This window comes from Mesoplodon mirus (genome assembly GCF_964341445.2).
Source record: "Mesoplodon mirus genome assembly, chromosome: 11".
NCBI classification, from domain to species: domain Eukaryota; kingdom Metazoa; phylum Chordata; class Mammalia; order Artiodactyla; family Ziphiidae; genus Mesoplodon; species Mesoplodon mirus.
The window spans coordinates 32,000,328-32,022,788 of NC_138987.1; the positions used below are offsets into that span (position 1 = coordinate 32,000,328).

Sequence of the window (22,461 nt, forward strand, 5' to 3'; positions counted from 1 at the left end):
GGGGAGGTGAGGCATGATGATGTGAAAGGAACACACACATCCAGGTCGACTCCTGCTCGGGGGTCTCTGCACTTGCCCCTCTCTCTCTGCCTGGAGTGCTATTATTCTAGATCTTGTAGATCAAGCCATCTTGTAGCATGGCTACAACTTCCAGTCCTCAGGTCTTTAGCTCAAATGTTATTCCCTCAGAGAACCCTTCTGTAAAACATGGCTCTTTCTAGAAGAATCCAATTCCCTCCATACTTCCCAGCCATCACATTATGTCAGGGTTTCCCAGACTCAGAACTACTGACATTTTGAGATGGACAATTCGTCGCTGTAGGAGACTCTCCTGTTCACTGCAGGATGTGTGGCAGCCTCCCTGGCCTTTACCCACTAAAGGCCAAGAGCATCTCGCTAGTTGTGACAATTAAAAATGTCTCTGGACACTGCCAATGTCCCCTGGGGCACCAAATCTGCCACCCACGCCCACTGATAACCGCTGTTCTATGTCACTGTCTTCAAAACAGCATCTTCCAAAATTATTTATTTCATTCGACCACAAATACCTACTCGATGTCTAGTATATGCCAGGAATGATTCTAGGTACGGGAGATAAAGCAGGAAAATTAACAGACAGAATTATTACAACCCTTGAGGAACTTACATCCTCCTGGAAAGAGACAGATAACTAAGAAGAAAATGGACAGAATGGTCATAGGCCAGAAGGCAATAAACACCGTGGAGGAGGAAGAGGCAGGGTGGGGGCATGAGGCTGCAGTCTGCAGCTGGAGAGGCTCACAGGGGTCGTGTTCAAGGAACAGAGGGAAGGCAGAAAGACTGGCGCTGGGTGGGTGCAGGAGGCCAGGAGGAGATGGCACCAAAGGACACCAGGGCAAGACTGTTTCTCTCCCACAAGGACAAGCCACCTCCCATGAATAGGGCTCCGTTTTGTCTTGGTCAGTGGCATCCCCAGGCCAAGAAAGGTGTCTGATGAATATCTGCCTAGTGAATAGACAAATGAGTGGTCAGCTCTGGGGAGGGAGACCTCAGCCCCAGGTGTCTTCACTGGACAAAAGACAGAGTTCCTATCAAAAGATGCTGAAAAGCCACACTTGTGGGGCCCACTTGTTTTTTTTTTTTTTTTTTTTTTTTTTTGCGGTACGTGGGCCTCTCACTGTCGTGGACTCTCCCATTGCGGAGCATAGGCTCCAGACGCGCAGGCCCAGTGGCCATGGCTCATGGGCCCAGCTGCTCCGCGGCATGTAGGATCCTCCCGCACCGTGGCACGAACCCGCGTCCCCTGCATCGGCAGGCGGACTCTCAACCACTGCGCCACCAGGGAAGCCCGGATTCATGACTCTTAATGGGGATAGAATCCCTTTCTGGGACAGGCTGGCCCAATGAAGAGTATGCCTGCATCCTGCTTGGGTCCCACTGGACGTGCGTGTTATACTTGTGTATAATTGTCATAACTATCTGAGCCTGAAACTAATACTACTTCCAAAACAGAGTGCTTTTCTGGGGCACCATTTAACAGACACTGAACTTGGAATACAAATCAAGCAAAGATGGTACTTCCTGCTGCCTGAAGAGTTGTTCACTAGATTGGAAAACTTCTCACAGATGGCAAACCCCGCTCACGGAACCTGGACCGCCAGTCTCCCGTTAGAACCATCTTGCTTTGTAGCTGCCACACTGAAGACAGCTCTCTCCCGAGCACAGGCATACAAGCATCTAGTACTTCATTAACTTCATTATGTCTTTGACTATAGCCAAGCCTGAGCAATTACACATTGCAGTCAGTATTATTTTATAGTAAATGAATTTCCTTTTTTTTCTTTATATCATAGCTAGGGAACTGTATTGATTTTTCTGACATTATATTTGTAGACCATGTAATATAGGTAACCTTTGGATTTTATTCCAGGGTTGTAAAAGAGGCACTCAAGACATTTGTTACAAAAAACGGGGCAAGGCCACTGGCTGAAAGAACAGAAGGCATTTTCATTAGTTCTGCAGTTGACCTGAAGTTGAAAACTAAAATGAAGTCAAATAAAAGGCCACAAAGATTGGCCTAACTCCGGTAACACTCGCCAGAGATAAATATTAAGTCTGTGCTTTAGGCTCAATAAATCTACTACAGGAGCACGGAATTGGGAACCTTTGGCTGAACAGTCATTCATGGAGCTTTTCAGTTGAACTCAAGTTCAACTGGAGCTTGATGTGCAAATGGCCATGCAAGTCTGACCTAGGAGGCTGGTATGCATCAGAACATGTAGGCAGCATGTTTACAATAGTGGTTACCGGGCCTCATCTTTAAAGATTCAGATTCAGTCTCTCCAGGTTAGGGCCTGGAAAGTAACATCTTAAACAGGCATTTTAAGTGATTCAGAAAAGTGGGTGGAAGTGTCCAGGTGGAGGTGTGAGCCTCTGATAGTTTGATAAGAGCCAGAACGTGTCATCTGAATTAGAATGTCACCCTTGAAGACAGAAATTGGGGCTAGCTAGAGGCGACCCACCAATCAGTAGGGTGAGAGGTTTAAAGCCATCTCACACCCCATTCCTTCCCATGGAAAGTTCTGGAGGGCTGCTAGCTGGCGACTGGCTTCAGATACGTAACGACACAGAGGATGTTGATTAAGAAGGTACAATTTTATGGTGCCTATGTCCTTATAGTAGAAAAATGAATGAGAACCTGCAGAACAAAAGTCAGTAACATTTCTATTAAGTGTGGTGTCACATGAACCGTTCCTTGAACAGCAAGCATCTTTCATAGGGATTATTCTACAAACTCCATTTAAATACTTCTACACCAAGGGCTTGGGATACAGAGCTCAAAAAGTGATCATCTCTGTCCTCCGAGTTCACATAGGTAGGGGAGGTTGTTTCCAAACTTGTTTCCATAGTTCTACGATCAAGTAAGAGTGGGGAATGCTGGTGGGTTTAACAGCTTTACTTCTGGACTTTCCAGCATCTCTAATATGCCAACATGAAATCTGAATCTCCAAGGGAGGGATGCAATATGCAGATTTCTCAACCTTAGCTGTCCACGGTTCACAGTTTCTGAACACATACTACCATCACCTGCAATATCTCCTAGAATTAGTCTAGAAAATGCTGGTCCAGGGTTATGGCAGGGCTGATGTTCAACTCTGAATCTCAGTCAGGCTAGAGGCTCAAGTCACACTGAATTTATTTACAGATAAGCAAACTGTCCTCTACTAGACAATCATCTTTTTTTAAAAAATAAATTTATTTATTTTTTTTGGTTGTCTTGGGTCTTCGCTGCTGTGAGTGGGCTTTCTCTAGTTGCGGTGAGTGGGGGCATCTCTTGTTGTGGAGCGTGGGCTCTAGGCGCACAGGCTTCAGTAGTTGTGGCTTGTGGGCTCTAGAGTGCAGGCTCAGTAGTTGTGGTGCATGGGCTTTGTTGCTCCGTGGCATGTGGGATCTCCCCGGACCAGGGATCGACCCTGTGTCCCCTGCATTGGAAGGAGGATTCTTAACCACTGCACCACCAGGGAAGCCCAATTGGTATCACATTTTAAAAAATAATTTTCTGCCCCAAATAACAGGCACTCAGTAGCATGTGCTGCAGGAAGAAACTACATTTAAATCTGGTTTCTCTGGACGTATTTATTACAGACAGAAATCATCCAATCCCAATATTCCTTCAGAGCATGAAGAGATCTTGGTTCTTGACCCAAGAGACAAAGAGGGCTCAGGGAAATGAAAAGACTTGCCTAGGGTTGCAGAATGCCAGGTGCCAGAGGGAGAGCAGAGGGTAGACCTACATCCCACACTGCCAGTTGTCCCACTAAAGCTATTTCTTTAACAGCTCTTGAGCAAGTTGTCAAATGTTGGCTCCTTTGATCGCCACCGTGGAATTCGCCACGGTGTCTGACTTTACCATGAATTTCCTTCCCTTTACTTCTTCACAGCCCAGTTTGCTCCAACCTCAGAGGTGAGTCAGTCCTTGAATGTCCCAATTTTGTTGTTCTGTAGATAAGGATTCCTAGAGAAATTCTTCCTCCCTCCCTGGAGAGCCAGGCCTCCATCTGCCTGTCTCTGGCCTAATTTGGGGACTGAAAGGAACAGGATGCATTTTATTTTTAAATTGTTCCTTAAAGCACATCTTCTGGTTAATATTATATCCTTAATATGTCTCAGGGAGGACACATCCTCTCCGTGAGTAACGTCTGGGATCCTGTGCGGACAAGCCTCCTGTAAACGTGCCATCTTCTTTCTACTGGCCTGCCTTCCCCGGCCCCTTCTCCAATCACCTGCTACTTGGAGCTCTCTTTTCCTTTCTCTTCTTTGCCGGTGTTTGTTTTTAAGATACTCACTCTCAGCCATATGAACTGAAGTGGGCTGAATCTTTATGAGACTATCATAATCTTGGTTTTATTTGTTTGTTTTTTAAAGTCCTGCAGACAGCTGCTTGCACGTAGGAGATGATGAACTGACAGAATGGTCGGCGATGGACACATCTCTGCGCAAGGATATGGGAGTTCTCCTTTATTCCACCTGAATGGCTGTAGCAAGGACCCTGAGCGGCGTCTGTCTGCACATCCACAGCTGCTGTGGTTTAGCAGCTCCCTTAATAGGGAATTAAGTTGTAAACCGCTCCAGGAAGAAGGGAGGGGGATGAGTGGGAGAGGTGGGCAGATCTTCCCTCATCTTTTAGGATCCTGGGGGCTTTGTGCAAGCAGACTGGGAAAGAAAAACAAAGAGGAAGGGAAACTGGCTGGCTCTTCAAAGGCCAGTGTCTAGCATACAAGAAAATTCTAGGAATTAACAAAGATGACGCATGGTAAGGTGCCTTGTAGGATGCCTGGTGAATGCAGCTGTATCTGATAAATGTGGCTGAACCTGAATGACTTGAAAACAGATACTAGGCTGTGGTCAGGAGGAGAAAGAAAAACAACCACCAACTTCCAAAAGCACTTGGGTTGACCAGCTCCCCTGTAACTATACCACCACCTTGGAGCCTCACAGCGGGCTCTGGGGTAGGACTATCATTCTCAGATCACAGATGAGGAACCCAAGGCTTGGAGAGCTTGAGCAGCTCTCCAAAGGCACAAAGTTGAAAAGCATCAAGGTCAAGTCTTAAAGGCAGATCTTCCAGCTCCAACATTTTATGCATTGTCTGGCGGTTTTCAAAGTAGAATCGGCTGATATACAAACTAACATTGTCATTTTTTTCTCAAATGATATGAAAAGTTAACCTTTTCTAGTTAGTGGAGAGATTAAAAACTGCAAGGTGACTGCATTATATTTGGGGAAAAGCAAGAAAATGTACTGGTTCTTTCTGACCTGAGAGCTTAGGAGACCTCAGCAAACCCTAGGGAACCGGGTAACCACCATTTTTAAAGCAGGTGGATCCCATTCCCTGATGAAATAAGTGGCAGAAAAATGCAACAGGACACAGGCTAAGTTCATTAAACAAGTTACCTCATTAACCCTCACACACTAGGTGCTGTTGTTATTTATCCTGTTTTATAAGGGAGAGAACTAAGGTTCAAGGAGGTGAAGCAACTTGGCCAAGCTCCCAGAGAATAAATGGCTAAATTCCAGCATAACCAGACCTGTCTTGGTTTCCCAGCACCAAGCTGAAGGCTCAGCACGGGGCACGGGGCTCGGCTGGAGATAAACCGTCTGGAGGCTTGAGATGCGCTGGGATTCAGGGGAGCAGGTTCTCTCCAGTGGAGTCCTGACAATTTCCATTAGAATCTAAGTGTCTGGATGACTCATCCACTGATGTGTGGCAGAATCCTCAGTCTTAAAATAACAAATCCCCAGCATGAAAGTCAATGCATTTTGATGTCGCAGAAATCCTTTTCTAATGATCACTTGGTGTCACTGGCTTATTTAAATGGGCACATCACTTCTAACAGGGCTTTTTCCCATCTGCTCTGCCCTTTTAGAAGCAGCAAGAAAGGGAAGCAACTCACTGCCTTGGTATATCAAGTAGGGGCTGCAGAGGGTTTAGGTACCTGTCTGTCTCCTGAAGGAGGGGACATGCCATTTTGGTCATAATAAATTCCCCAGTGTGCTACATTGTTCTCCCTCCTGCAAACCCAGATTGATGACCGGTGGTTTTTGTTTGACGTAGATAACCATGATCCCGATGCTGTGTCCTAGAGGCATGGCAGTTTATCTCCATGTGACATTTTCTATTATTCTATGCTGTGGAAGGCAGGAACTAAACACACAGCAGGGCTTACCTGAGATGCCCCTTCTCCCACCTTATAAGCATGGGTGTCCCGAGCTTTAGGAAAGCCGGGAGTGAATGTGTGGAAACCCAGGCACAGGAGATCAACATGAGGTGATCATTTGCTGAGCAAAAGCAGCAAGGGGAGCCCTCTCATTGGCCCACTGTGGGCTCCTAAAGGGTCCAGCCTCAAATGCGCTGAGAAAACAGTTCCTGGGGAAGCTTGCAGGAAGGGGTAATGGGGTGCCACGTTTTATCAGAGCAGACCCTTGGACCTTCTGCTCCAGAAACATCCTGGAGGTTTCCTTTAGTGCAGAATCCTGGACCCCTCCCCAGACCTTTCAAGAGTCTAGGACTCCACATTTTAAAAAAAGTATTCTTGATCCTGAAGCCACTAAAGTTCAAAGTAGGAAGGTTAGCAGTTAATAGCAGGCTCCTTACTTATCAGACTACATCCTCTCACTCTCTAAGCTTGAGTTTCCTGGGGATAAAATAGAGATAAGAACAGCCTCTGTCTCAAGAGGTTAGTGTGAGGATCAGATGAGACGAACACCTAGAACGCACCAGGGACAGCACCTGGTCAATACTTAGTTGGGATGCAGAGGCTTACCCATTATTAAAACACTGAAATACCTCTAAATCAGCTAAGAAAAGCTGCTGCTCTGAGCCCCTTTGGGCCCCCTCCCTGAACCTGGCCCCTCTCAGGGACTCCCCAGAATTTCCCACCATCCAGCAACTCACGGGTGAATGCCCAGCACAGCCTCCAGGATGCAGCCTGGGTCTGTGAAGGGCTGGTGGTTACAACTCTTCCATTGCAACCCCTGCAGGCTGTGATGCCTGGTAGGTGTTACATCCCGTGAGGCATGCCTGGACGTTCTGGCAAATGTTGGCTAAAGGAATGTCCCCCCAGTTCAAAGGACAGCTTTCAATGAAGGCCACCCTAATCTCTGGCTGCACAGGACACTGACCCTGGACCTTTCTTTCCTTGTCTTATTCCAGCTTTGACCCCACTCTGACCTGATCTCTGAACTTTCACGTCTGGAAGCTTGACTCTCAGCCTTTTTCCTGTGGCCTCTGGGGCTCCATGTTTGCATCTGACCTCTCAGGAATCCGACCCTCAGCTCTCAGAGTTGAGTCTGGCTCTTACCACTGCAGACTGACCTTAGCGTCCAGGACAGGCTACCACCTATCACCTTCAGGTGGCGCCATCCCCAGACCCCTGCCCCAACTCAGTACAGCTGGTCCCAGATGCCAAGTCCCAGCCCTTCTTGGCCTGACCTACCCTTCTGCCCCCGGAGCTCCACGTTCCAGCTCCAGGTAGTGGCAAAGAGGATGGAGGGGAAGAGGCAGAATTCAGAGGCATTTCCTAGGTAGACAGTGGCAGGACCTGGGCCTCAGGAGAGGGAGGTTGCTCTAGTTTCATCCTTTATAAGCTCCATGAGGTCATGGGCTGTGTCTGGTGTATTAGCATAGGGCCTAGTGCACAGTAAGCATTAGACAGACAAGAGCTGCACAAAGAATGAATGAATGAATGATGCTATTAATAGAGACAGAAAGAAAAGAGGAGGTGCACATTTTGGGTTAGCAGGAAGGTAGACAATGGATTTGATTTCAGACGCATGGTGTTTAGGGGCTGTGGTATCCCTAAGTGCCAATTACCAAATATTTCTGCCTTTTCTCCTTCCAGGCACATGGTCGGGTTGCACTTGGCCACACTACTTGAAGGTGAGCATGACCACATGATATGCTTTAGCCAATTTCATGTTAGCAGAAATTATGTCATTTCCTTGAAAAGATACATGCACCCCAATGTTCACTGTGGCACTATTTACAATAGCCGAGACATGGGAGCAACCTAAATGTCCCTTGAGAGACAAATGAATAAAGATGTGGTATATATATACAATGGAATACTACTTGGCCATAAAAAAGGGATGAAATAATGCCATTTGCAGCAACATGGATGGACCGAGAGATTATCATACTAAGTAAGCCAGATAGAAAAAGACAAATATCATATGACATCACTTATACGTGGAATCTAAAAAAAAATGATACAAATGAACTTACGTACAAAACAGAAATAGCCCTAGAGACAGAAAACAAACTTATGGTTACCAAAGTGGAAAGGGAGGGGGGAGGGATAAATTAGGAGTTTGGGATTAACATATACACACTACTATATATAAAATAGATAACCAACAAGGACCTACTGTATAGCACAGGGAACGATATTCAATATTTTCTAATAACCCATGAGGGAAAAGAATCTGAAACAAAAAGATATATATGCACGTATAACTGAATCACTGCTGTACACCTGAAACTAACACAACATTGTAAATCAACTATACTTCAATTATACAAAAAAAGGGAAAAAACAAAACAAAATGAAACAAAAAAGAAATTATGTCACTTCTGACAAGAAACTTTGAGTCAATACACATCAGCAACTTTGCTTCCCATACAAAGATGAATCTTGAATGCTGAGGATGCACACAGACCCTGGGGACCTAAAGTGGACACGATGATCTCTAGTCTCTATTAACAGAGCCAAGGAACCTACAGGTCACACTCGTAAAGCTGTCCCGCTGGATCTGGGGCTGACAGTCAGTCAGGAGAGGGGCTTTTTGGTGAGAATGCCACGGACTGCCACGGCCCAGTAGCGACTTTGCCTGTAGCTGCAGCCCTAAGCAAGAACCAGAAGGCCAACGGCTTATGTACCATCCAGTGCAGAACTAAGACAACCAGGTGGCCTTCTCCCGTGCTTTGGCCCACCTCCTGTCCCACCCCCAGCAAGCCACCATCATGATTTACCTGTGTTGTAGCCCCTTCCAAGGGCAGGCCAAGGGCGGTGATTTTTCCACAGGTTTCCGAGGTACCAATCACTCTGGTTCTCTACCAGGCCCAGGACCTGTTGACCTGTGAAGTACAGAGAATGCAAAGGTCTTAAAAGAAGCCAAGCCACGTGGGACGGTGAGTACTGAACAGCAGATACAACAATGGCAAATCATCGTAACACAGATTTTGTTATTGGGAGCTTTTCTGAGGTGCCAAACTCTTATCTAAATGCTTCACTTGTATTAATATGTTTAATTCTCACACTGAGGCAGCCCAGCCATTTTCATTATCCCTATTTTATAGAAAAGAAATGGAGGTCGCCCAGAGTAAGTACTTAATTAACTTGTCCAAGGTCATCCAGTTAATCTGTGACAAAGCCAGAATCCCAAACTATTCATCCGTCCATCTGTCCATCTATCTCTTAACTCACGTAACACATATTTATTTACTGACATACTCTTCTTCAAATGTTCCAGTTCACTATTTCCCAATGTATATTAATTTACTGGCTTTTGAAGCAGGAGCTGAGGTAATTTTCTCACTCAGAGAGGAAGAAAGGACCCTTGGTTAATGAGAAGGGAGCCCCCAGAAAAGAGCCACATTCTTGCAGCGTTTTTACTCTCACAACCACTCTGTCTTTTGTCAACAAGCATCATGTCAAGGCAGGCGTGTTTTCTAGAGGAACAATTGCTTCTCTGTCCCCAGCGCTTGGCTTTGACCTGGGCCTCGCCCTCTACTGTACTGAGGCCAACATCAAAGGCGAGTCAGGTCTCTCAATCAATTTCTGAGCAGCTTTAGCACCTCCGCTCACCCCAATTTCTTAGAGTGTTAATGTTTCTGGACTCAGGCCTTCTAGGTGGGGCAGGTAACCATCAGAATCAACTATCTTCTATTAGACAAGCCTATCATGCCATGTGCAGAAGGTATTCCCTTGCAACTATTATCAACAGCATTTTACAAACTAGGAAACTGAGGACTATGATTTGTATAACTTGCATATCCTGGAGCCAGGATATGAATCTATAGTTATCTGACATCCAGATTCTTTCCACTGTCTCCGCATTACTGCTTACCTTTATAACAAACGTTTGAGGTAGAAATTATAAGCCCACATTTTACAGGATGAGATACTGAGACTCAGAAATTTTTTTTTTTTTGCGGTATGCGGGCCTCTCACTGCTGTGGCCTCTCCCGTTGCGGAGCACAGGCTCCGGACACGCAGGCTCAGTGGCCATGGCTCACAGGCCTAGCAGCTCCGCGGCATGTGGGATCCCCCCAGACCGGGGCACGAACCCGTGTCCCCTACATCGGCAAGCGGACGCTCAACCACTGCGCCACCAGGGAGGCCCCATGAGACTCAGAAATTTAAGTAACTTGCTAAAGGTCCCAGGACTAATGGGCACTGTCTTCCACGGCTAACTGATGTCTTCTGGAGCTAAAATCCTTATATTGTTGGCCAGTCTGAGAAATAAAGCCCTTTCTGACCAAATGAAAGCCTAGCAACCCGTGAAGAAAACACAACGGTTCTCCTGGAATACCACGCTGGGTGACACAGAACCTCTTTGGTGTGATGACAGCTCCCTGAAATGATGGTGTGTGGGTTTGGTGTAATTTATTTGATCAATTTATTGAGCTCCCATCTAAATCACTGCCCCAGCACAAATCCATAAATTAGCGGCATAGGAGAAATACTACCACCCACTGTGTCACTGTATATAATCACAACCAAAACGTGTAGAACCCCTCAGAAAAACAGATCGCCAATTCAGAAAGTGCAAGAGCTCATCAATTCCACACGCAACAAGCTTGGGACGTTCGTGCAAAACAGATCTGAAAGGCGCAGCGCCCTCAGCCGAGAAAGCCGTGTGCTGAGTCTTGATGCTGTAACCTTGTTAGAGAGCCTGTTTAATAACCTCACTCTGAGGCTGGGACTCAAAGGGCACGTGGGGTCCTTGGGGGAGCTGGTTCATTCTTACTAATGACCCCTGGTTGGCGCCACCATGGTTTTTTTTTGGCATGATGAAAGAAGGGTGTCATGTGCTCAGAACCGATAAAGGGGAATAATGTTTCATGGAATTCAGGGTGGCCATGTGAACTTCAGGAAAGGTAATCTTCAGCCATCTGAAAGTCCAAGTTCCACTTTTGGATATTTCGTGAATTGTATTCTGCCTCGACCTGCTCCTTCAGATGAATTTTCTAACAGCCACACGAAAATGCCCTCATCTCCATGTCTTACTCATACAGCTCCCGCCAGCCTTGCCCCCTGCCACTCCCTACCAGTAAAGGCCCATCTCTAGCAAGAAGCAGACTGTGAATTCCCGCATTAGATGGGGGGACATCTCTACTTAGCGCTTCCTCCCGGTATTTTTGCCATCGGCTGACTTATGTCCTGTCAAGGACGGAATGGGTGATATTCAAGCACACACACCTCATCTGTAAATGTCCACCTCTCCATTTGTCCAAGGGCAAGGACTGCATAATATCTAACACACTAATAGGCATGAATAAATGTCTGCTAAATAAATGACATCTGGTGCGTAAATCTCTCCTGAATGGAGACCACTTATGTTAGTGTATTAGTGTCCCCACATTGCTGAGGTTGCAAAGCATTTCATCCTCTCCCCATTCGCCAACATCAAGATATTCTCTCAGTCAGCTCTGGGAACTCTGGCATCTTCCTCAGTTACATGGAAAACTGCAAAGATGGGGTGGCAGCACCTGAAAGCATCTTTTATATGGGTTGCTCTACTGGAGCCTTCAACTCAAGGGCTTCATCTTCAAAGAAGGAGTAATTTTGCATGGTTAACCTTAAGCCATGTTATCTCAAAGAATAACATCCAAATTCTCCTTCTGTCACTTTGCACCTGGGCTGCATATCCTTTGATGGTGGCAAGCGGCCCTTTCACATAGGCAAGTCCTCTTTAAGGTTAAGAAAACAAAATCCTTAATTAGCACCATGATAGCTGTAATTTTAATATCCACTGGTTGAGAAGGCAAAATAATAAACAGCTACTAAGATTTCATTTTGCTTTTTTAGATGAATTCATTAGCTGCTTTGTCGATGATTAAAGCGACAGCTGGGCTTTGCAAGTGGGCTTGTGAATACCCTGGGCTAACTGCCTTCACCCCTGCAGAGGTCTGTGTCCATGGTTCGGGAACCACGTGCAGCAGTGTAGCCAGAGGGGAAGGCTGGAGCCAGGCTGCCTGGTTCCAATTTCTAGCCCTGCCACTTTTTAGCTGGGCAGCCTTGAAGAAATTACTTAACCTCTCTCTGCCCCAGTATCTAACTGCTGTGACTTCACATGTTTAAATGACTTCATATGTGTTAAGGGCTAACCACAGGGGCTGGGGCATATTAAAAATAGCTCTTCTTTTTTTTTTTGCGGTACGCAGGCCTCTCACTGTTGTGGCCTCTCCCGTTGCGGAGCACAGGCTCCGGACGCACAGGCTCAGCGGCCATGGCCCACGGGCCCAGCCGCTCCGTGGCATGTGGGATCTTCCCGGACCGGGGCACGAACCCATGTCCCCTGCATCGGCAGGCGGACTCCCAACCACTGCGCCACCAGGGAAGCCCCTGTAATAGCTCTTCTTAAATATCATCATTCAAACTCATCGGTCAGCTTCTGAAAGACAGTGACCCCATCCAAATGGTTTTCTTTTGGCCATCTAGCACAAGTCCTTCTAGAAGTTTGTTTCTTTAAGTGTGGTCTGAGGACCAACTGCTACAGAAACACCTGGGCTTCTTGTTAAAAGTGCAGATTCCCAAGCCTCAACTGTGAAGTTAACTGTGACCGGAAGGCTGCTTCCCTCTACATCTTTCCTTTTGTGAAGGAGGAATTTCCTGGCTTCTTACCCCAATCCTTCCTCTTCCCCAAGGGCAGGGAAGGAGTTACCTGACCTGGTGAGTTTCAGAGAGAACCGAGTTCAGGTGGCCTAGCCATTCCTTCCTCTTCCTCCCAGGAGCCAGTGTGCCAGCAGAGCTCCACCTTGGATCAGTTGTACAGGGCAGGTCCCCTCCGGATGAGGCTGAAGTCGCCCCATGCTTCCTGTGACAGGGTGGGTGATTCCAGCTCTGGGGTTGGTATTATGAATATCCACCGTAGATGCACATCTAAGTCAAAACCTCCGATTTAACTTTTATCAGTAAAATAAGGTGACATTTTGCTCTCCTTTGTCTTATCTCTCAGGATCTGGGAGTATGGGGGTAATATCACATACTAATTCCCTCATCACATAACACTTCTAAATAAGAACTCTGGGGGCTTCCCTGGTGGCGCAGTGGTTGAGAGTCCGCCTGCCGATTCAGGGGACGTGGGTTCATGCCCCCGTCCGGGAAGATCCCACATGCCGCGGAGCGGCTGGGCCTGTGAGCCATGGTCGCTGAGCCTGTGCGTCCGGAGCCTGTGCTCCGCAACGGGAGAGGCCACAGCAGTGAGAGGCCTGCGTACCGCAAAAAAAAAAAAAAAAAGGAAAAAAAGAAAGAACTCTGGCCACTGGGTCTAGTAATCTGCATTAAAAAAAAAAAATCCCCAGGTAATCTGGATGCACATTAAAATTTGAGAATTATTGATCAGGGTCTGGGAGCTCTGTCCCAGCTTTGGCCATCAGTGAGGTTCCCTTGCAGGGCCCCTAGCAAACAATAAAACTCATGTGGTGTCTAAATTTAGCGCATCAACCAGCAGAATTCAGTGGCCGCCTCCAGTGCTACACTTCTTTTTTTTTTTTTTTTTTTTTTCTTTTTGCGGTATGCGGGCCTCTCACTGTCGTGGCCTCCCCCGTTGCGGAGCACAGGCTCCGGACGCGCAGGCCCAGCGGCCATGGCTCACGGGCCCAGCCGCTCCGCGGCACATGGGATCCTCCCAGACCGGGGCACGAACCCGTATCCCCTGCATCGGCAGGCGGACTCTCAACCACTTGCGCCACCAGGGAGGCCCTACACTTCTTGAGTACAGTAAAGTGGTGAAGAAAGTGTATGGCAGAGCCAGTCTGCCTGGTTTCCAATCCTGGCTCCTCACCCAGGTGCTAGCTGTGTGACTTCAGACAAGTTACTTAACCTCTCTGTGCCTGTTTCTTCATTCATTTATAACATGGCGTTGACAAAAGTACACACCTCAGAATTAAACATTTTTTTTCTCTAGGCACAAGTTAATTTGTGAAAATGAAGCTGTGTTCTTTGCTTATTCAAACATCACCACTACCAACGCCCAGAAAATAGTAAAGTGTTCAGTAGGTATCTACTCTTATCATCATACCCAGAATTCCCTGGCCCAATATTCTGCCCCATTGGCCTGGGTTCGGCATCTTCGTTCTCAGCTGTCCCCTCCCTTCCTTAGCTGACACAATCCTTACCCTACCTACACTTTCGTTCAGTTTGATATCGATTGAGGGTTTGCTTTGTGTCAGATACCACACAAAATACTAAGGAATCAAAGACAGATAAAACATAGTCTGCACCCTAGAGGCAGTTGGAAGGAGACAGGTAAACAATTATGAAGCAGCACGGTACTTGCAATGACAGAAACGCTGATAAGTAGGAGGAATGGAGGGCAGGGAATAGTGGATTCTATGGGGAGAGTGGGGGATGCCCGTTTCCTGTCTACTGCAGCCCCTGCCACACTGCAGGCCACACCTGCCCCTTCCACACAGACCTCCAAGCTGCCAAGCTTCCCCCGAAGCTTTTCGGGTAGCAGTGCTGCCCTGGAACACTGTTCTGGGCATAGTTGTCCTCAGGTCCCCGGTGACAGCACATATGAGACAGCTTATTTTCACAGCTCTGGCAATCCCAGCTCACCAGCCAGGTGGCAGCTACAGCCTGGTCTCCAGAGGTCAAAGTCTAAAGCCTTAATCCTGATGATGCAAACCCATCCTGGGCTTGCTATCCCATTAAGAGGTACAATCCCAGGGATTCCTCTCGGGGAGATGACGCGGGATGCTGGTGTGCTGCCGCCCTCAGCATTCCACACCGCCTGTCTCCTCTATAATAGGAGTTATTATAATAAAACACTGTGATGAACAGAAAAGGCTCTGTCATTGTTTTCTGTGCTGGCCCTGTGGTTATGATTAAGTGCGCTGTTTCCCGTCTTCCTTACTCTCGGCACAAGTTAACTTAGGAAAATGAAGCTGTCTTCTTTGCTTATTCATACATCACCACTAACAGCCAGACAAGAGTGAACAAGCTTGCTATTCTGCTGGGGCCCCGGTGTCGGTGTCACCAGACAGCAGAAGGATGGCTCCAGACTGGGAACTCCCCTGGTTCCCTCCTTCCGCAGCGTTTGGCTCAAGGCAGGGCTGCTGCCATTCAGGAGGTGAGGCCCCAGGGAAGCAGGGACTGATGATGCTTCCACGTGGCACACTGAATGTGGAAAGGGTAGGCGGGGCATTTGCCCACCAGGTATAAATCAGAAAGACAAAGGGTTTTACAACCAGGCAAAACAGAGTTCAAGCTCCAGTTCAGTATGGCTTGACCAAGGCATAACTTCTCTGAGCCTCAATTTCCTTATCAGTAAAAGGGCAAGAATAGAATCCCCACCCCCTGCCTCTAAGAATGGATGTATTGATAAATAAGATAGTACCGTAAGGTGCCTGGTTCGTGGTAGATGCTCAGCTAAAGGCATCTCCCTTTTTCCCTTTTGTGATGGTCACTGTTCAGAAAGTCTAAGTTTTCCGATTCAAGCACTGACCCTAGCTGCATAGGCTGGACTCTGCGAAATTCAGCCAGCCGCTCCCCCAGCTGCCATGCTGCTGGCCCTTCCCCAGCCCCACTGAAACTTTTTGAAGCCTTTAGCTTCTGTAACACTAGTCTCCTGGCTGTTTTCTTCCCTCTGGACATTCCTTCCCCGCCTCCTTCATGGGGCTCCCCTCCCTCTGCCTCCCCTGAATGCTGGGCTCCCAAACTCCCATCCTTGGCCCCCTCTTTTTGCTCTACGTCGTATCCTTGGATGATGGAATCTAACTCAACAGCTTCAAATACCACTGAGGGGAAGATCATCACCCATCTCCATATCAGACTACTTTCCAGAGCTTCTTACTCTTTTTTTTTTTTTTTTTTTTGCGGTAAGCGGGCCTCTCACTGTTGTGGCCTCTCCCATTGCGGAGCCCAGGCTGGGGACGCGCAGGCTCAGCGGCCATGGCTTACAGGCCCAGCCGTTCCGTGGTATGTGGGATCTTCCCAGACAGGGGCACGATCCCGTGTCCCCTGCAGGTGGACTCTCAACCACTGCGCCACCGGGGAAGCCCCAGAGCTTCTTACTCTTAAATCCAACTATCTTCATTTGGCTCTTTCACAGCCACCTTCAACTCAAACTGATCAAAATCAAATGCACAATTTTCTCTTCCTAAATAACAGTCCGACTCCTGCCTTTTTGTGGTTAGTAGCGTCAAGGTTTAACCTGTCACTGAAGCTAGGACCTTTGAATCAAGCTTGACACCCCCCTCTCCTCACCCCTCACATCATTGCCAAAACCAACTCCTACAGATTTTATCTATTATTTTTCACACTCATCTCCTTCCTTGCTCTATCCTCACCATCTCTCTTTCCCTGATACCTTAGCAGATTCATCCTTGATCACCTTTCCCTCAGGGGTGCCCCTTGCCATTCTATTTTGCTTTACTCAGCCGTAGAAATATTTTAAAAGTACAAATTTAATGACTTTGCTTCCTTGAGTGAAAAATGTAATGCTCCTGAGGCCTAGTACAGTGTGGATGAATGGCTGGCTGGATGAATGAATGAAGAAATGAAAAATAAATATTATCTACAACCCACAAACCTAGACCATCCAGAACTGGTGAGCTCTATGTGAATGGCGTGGAAATGGCTGTGCACTAGTTAGCCTCTCCGGGTAAACAGCAGGAGCAGGTAGCTCTAGCCCTGATGATGGATGCTTCCAGTGTTACCTTTTTCCCACCCCCAGGAAAGCTCCTGGGTGCACAGAGGGAGTCTGCCAACCACTGCTGCACATCAAACCAGCTGTGCTTAGAGCAGCAGGGGAATATTAAAATGTTATCACCAGGGGCTGTCCTGAGTATCAGCAGGGAAAACAACACTGCCCTTCCAACCTCATGTTTATTCGACTAAGCTATTTTAAAATAGAAAAGCCTTTAATAGTACCATTCTTCCATGCGTGTCTGACTACAGCATGGCTGTAATAAGGAAAACATAGGAGTATCACATTGCCATTTACTAAACATCTGAAAGAACCGCTTCACAGCCATAGGTGCCCCCGGCTAGTGGGCTAGTGGGTGTAGAATAATAAAACATCTCCCGAGAAGGTGGGACACAAAAGGGTATTTAAACAGCCCTGAAAGGGTTGAAAAGGACTGTTTCGGAACTTGCAGGTTTCACAGCTCCGATTTCTTCCGTTTGGTTGTAGCTAAATGCACTCTGGGAACACAGAGGTTCACATGAGCTGCGGAGAACTTAATAATTCCTCTGGAACTGCCTAGTTTGACAGATGAAGCCCAGAGAAGGGGATGGAGGTGTTTAGAAACACGCCGTCAGCGCAAGATATAGGACTCCACCACCGGCTCTACGCTCCCTGTTTTTTTTTTTTCCTTATGCTTAAGCTTCTCCAACTTGGCCTCCTCTTCTTTCCTTAAACTTTAATATAATTCTCATCTGGTTCACATTTCTAGCTCTTCTACGTTTGAACGGTAAGCCTGGGCAAATTCTTAGTTCCTCAGCTTCCTCCTCTGTAAAATGGTAAAGGTTTCTATTTCACGGGGCTGCATTGGGGACCCTGAACCAGGTTTATGTGCCCCATGTTTATGTTGCATGTCCTTGAGATGGAATCCGTGTGCTCTAGTTAAAAAGGTCCTGCTGTCCATCATTTTGTTTCCTTGGGGCTGCTTGATGAAGCACCCCCGGCTCCAGTTTATACCTTGTTCAGCCAACCCTGATTTCATTTGGAGAAAAATACTTCACCCTTACTGACCTCTATAGCTGAGGGATAATCCCTTCTAAGAGGAATTAGAATCAGTGTCACTCTAGAAGGTAGAAATAGGCTGCATGAGTTAAGATTGAAGGAAGATAGATTTTGCTTCTTGTAAGCAAGACCGTAAGTATCACTGGAGTTCACCCAGACAGAAGTGAGCTGCATTTCCAGGGAGAAGCTCCCGAGCATGGCTTCCGAGGCTGCGTGATTCCACCCCCATCCAGCAGGTATTCACCACGTCCCTGCTGTGCACTGGGCCCTGTACCAACTGCTGGAGATACAGCAGTAAAGGAAACACTGCCTTCTGGATTGCATGATCTCTGCAAAAAGCTTCTCAACTGGTTTGGCTGCTCTCTGCACACCCCACCGGACTCTTACTGAAGCAGATTCTCTCAGGGTGAGGCCAGGGGGTCTCTCTGCAAAGGACAGCTGCAGGAATTCTGATGCAAAGCAGGTCTGGGGGGCCTCCCTGGTGGCGCAGTGGTTGAGAGTCCGCCTGCCGATGCAGGGGATACGGGTTCGTGCCCCGGTCTGGGAGGATCCCATATGCCGCGGAGCGGCTGGGCCCGTGAGCCATGGCCGCTGGGCCTGCGCATCCGGAGCCTGTGCTCCGCAACGGGGGAGGCCACAACAGTGAGAGGCCCGCATACCGCCAAAAGAAAAAAAAAAAAAAAAAAAAAAAGCAGGTCTGGGGACCTTTGGGAGTGGGAGGTCACCCAGCAGGCATGCTGTAGGCGGGGGATTACCTGCACTGAGCAGAAACACAAGATTGGATGACCTCAAAGCTCCCTTCCAACCTGACCATGAGATCTCTTTATTCAGGCTAGCAACGCCTTTCTTAACATCCTCCTCGTGCTGGGCTGTCCCCACACATGTTCTCACACTTGTACTGCGTGTGTGTGCGTGGCTGCCCTGCGAGGGGAGGCTGTTCTTCTCAGGGCAGCCCCTGCTCGGTGAGCACTTTGCCCAGGCACCGGGATACATGCTTGTCTTGCATCATCTCAGAATGCCCTACCACAACCCCAGTGAAGTGGGCATGGTGCTCATCTCATCTTTCAAAAGGGAAACTGAGGCTAAGAGAGGGAAAGTCACGTGTCAAGGACATGTGACTAAGGACCACAGAGCTGGGGCTTGTGTTCCAGTCTCTCTGTTGCAAAAGTCTATGTTTTACACCTAAATTCATGGTTAGGAACAATCTGCAAGGCATTTCTCTCCCCAGGGGAAGGGCTGCAGCTGGCACAGCTGTGGGCAAAGCTCCAAAGGACCTAGAGAGGATGGGTGGAAAGGCTGGTCAAGGTGTCTAGCCCTCCCGTTCCTGCCTGTGGTGCCCCCTGGGGCACCGCAGGCAGGGGTCTAGGACTCTGCAGAGTCCTCTGGATCCCATCGGGGCACTCTGAGTCTAATTTCCTTCAGCATTAATCCCAGGGCGCTGAGCTGAGGGCATGTCCTACCCAGGGACATCCAGGAAGAACAGAAAAGGCAGGCCTGAGACTCAGAAAAGAGCCTGCCATCCAATAAAGGTCCAGATAACGATATTCCAGCTGCCGAGATGCAAGACCAAGCTTCCCTATCCCCCAAGTCAGCGCCAAGTGGGCCCGCATTAACTTAATTTACAGTTTAAAAACTCCTGCTCAGTCTCAAATAATGATTTCTCTCTTCTACCTTCCGTGATCTTTGGTCTTTGGAAACGGGAAAAATGAAAAAGGGATGCGGAGCCAGCCGCTGGGCTCCCTTCCAAGGCTGCTTTTATCACACAGACTCCCAGGACGCTCGGCTGCCGTCACCTCTCAGATGAGGCCTCGGCTCGGGGAGCAGGGCTGGCCTGCGTCCAGCTACCACGGCCGTCCATGGACCTGTTGGGTCGGGTCTCTTTCTAAACACAGTTGGTTGGTATCTTTCAGATCCTTCATTCACAGACACTCCTTGAATCACTAATAATAGTGCCTAGGAGCAATCCTCTAACTTTTCCCACTGGGGTTGCAGAAAAAGCACTTGCTTGCAGGATTCAAAGGGCAACATTTAAGTTCTGGCTTTTCCAATTATTCACTGTGCAACCCGGGCCCAAACTACTCCATTTTTTTTTTTTTTTGGCGGTACGCGGGCCTCTCACTGCTGTGGCCTCTCCCGTTGCGGAGCACAGGCTCCGGATGCGCAGGCTTAGCGGCCATGGCTCACGGGCCTAGCCGCTCCGCGGCATGTGGGATCTTCCCGGACCGGGGCACGAACCCGTGTCCCCTGCATCCGCAGGCGGACTCTCAACCACTGCGCCACCAGGGGAGCCCAGACTACTCCATGTTTGAACTTTATTTTTTATTATTTTGTTATTATTTTCATTTTATAAAAGGGATGATGATAAAATTCACCATCATGCCATCATAAGATTGTTTTAAGAGTGAAATGAAAGGCTGTAAACTACCATTCAACTTTAAGTATTATCATTATTACCAAGCCTTTCTGGGTCTTATGTAGATATTACTTAATTTTTTTTCCCCAATAGCATTTCTGAGATTACAGCATTATTACTCATTGATACTCTAGTTATGCAGAGGCCAGATACTGAGCAAACTTTACAGTCTGAAACACAGCCTGGAAGGTGGGAGTTACCAGGAGAGGCCCCTGCTTGGCTGAGAAGCACTCAGGAAGCTTGAGCACAAAATCTCTCTATATTCTTAAGGCTGGTCTTTGGGCAGATTATTGAGATGAAGTAATGCGCCTTCAGGGAGGAAAGACAGGCAGGAAATTCAAAACAGAGATACTGAAAGGTAAAGGAACATTGGCCTGGAACCACTCAGTACAGGGTTTATGAAACGTCCATATTTCAAAGATGTCTGTCATCACCTTGAGAGAGGTCATTCATCCATTCACCAAATAGTTACTGAATACATATAGAGCAAGCCCAAGCACTGTGCTGGGCTTCGGGGATGCAATGATGGGTAAACCCTGAGATGGTCCCTGCCGTCGGTGGAGCTAACATCCTTGTAGTGTGTATTAGTTTGTTAGGGATGCTGTAACAAAGTACCACAGACTGGGTAGCTTAAACAGCAGATGTTTATTTTCTCACAGTTCTGGAGGCTAGAAGTTTGAGACCAAGGTTCTGGCAAGTTGTTTCTTCTGAGGTCTGTCTCCTGCCCCTGTAAATGGTCACCTTCTCTCTGGGTCCTCACGGGGTCATGCCTCTGTGTGTCTGTGTCCTCATCTCCTCTTCTTACAAGCACACTAATCATATCAGGTCAGGGCCCATCCTAATGACCTCATGACCTAATGACCTCTCTAAAGACCCTAAGTCCAAATACAGTCACATTCTGAGACCCTGGAGGTTAGCACTTCAACAGATGAACTTTTGGGGACACATAATTCAGCCATCCCATAGGGCAAGGTCACTAGACAATCACACCAACAAATGTGGAACTGTGACTCTGAAAGAACTGGGAGGGAGAGGTCCAGAGTAATGCACAGGGTCTGAAAGAGGAGACGTCAGCCAGGAGGTTACCTGAAGAACTAAGGATTAAATCAAGATCCGAAGGGAGATGCTTAGAGTGTCAAGGCAAGGCAAACAGTGACTGCTAAAACCCTGCAGTGGGAAGCCTGGCCAAGATGAAGGCTGTGGTGTCACAGAAAGATATTTGGTATTTGTCCCTGCTTCCTGGCACAGAGCTCCTACAATCCTTGGAATTTCCCGAGTGATAAGAACATCTTTTGTTCTAATGAGGAAACCCTCGGAAGCCCCTAGACAGCTTCAGGATGGGGGCTGCTTGCCAGAAAAGCCAACCCCTGATCAGAAGCTTGGAGTATTCAGCTCCACTCCCCAACCTCCGGGTGAGAGTTAGGTGGGGCGGAGATCGCGTTAATCACTAGTGGTCAGTGATTCACCCACGCCTGCCTGCTGGAACCTCCACACACACCCCTAAACAACAGGCTACAGGCTGAGAGCTTCTGAGTCGGTGAACACACAGGGGTTCTGGGAGGGTGGTGGGCCCTAGAGGGGACGCTCCTCCCCCCATGCCTTGCTCTGTGCAGCTCTTCCATTTGGCCGTCCCTGAGTTGCATCCTTTATAATAAACGAGTAACAGTAAATAAAGCTCTCCCCTAAGTTCTGTGAGTCATTCTAGCAAATCAGCAAACCTAGCTGAGGAGAGGGGGTTCTGGAAACCCCCAACTTTGTAGCCAAATTGGACAGAAATGTGGGTAACCCCGGGACCCAACACTTGTGACTGGTGTCTGAAGTACAGGTGGTCTTGTGGGTCTGAGCCCTTAACCCGTGGGGTCTGTAGCTAACACTGGGTAGTAGTGTCAGAACTGAACAGAACTGTAGGACACCTACGTGGTGTTTTCAGAGAACTGAAGAATTAGTTGGTGTCGGGAGGAAAACACACGTCTCAAATGACTCAAGGCCAGTGGGACTGAGACACGCAGGCCAAGGAGAGGATGGTAAGCTGATGGTGAGAGAGATGAGGCTGAAGCGGGCAGGACACACCTGTGGGGCCTTGTGGGTCAGGG

At 47.9% G+C, this 22,461-nt stretch overlaps 1 protein-coding gene across 2 annotated transcripts in view; it reads right to left on the reverse strand.

The window, feature by feature from the left end:
- Nucleotides 1-22,461, reverse strand: part of LARGE1 (LARGE xylosyl- and glucuronyltransferase 1) — a 602,024-nt gene that overhangs the window by 102,240 nt on the left and 477,323 nt on the right. For both annotated transcript variants that reach the window (XM_082634479.1, XM_082634480.1), the window contains exon 7: nucleotides 9,011-9,115. In XM_082634479.1, coding sequence (XP_082490605.1) covers nucleotides 9,011-9,115 — 105 coding nt within the window. The remainder of the gene's footprint in view (nucleotides 1-9,010; nucleotides 9,116-22,461) is intronic.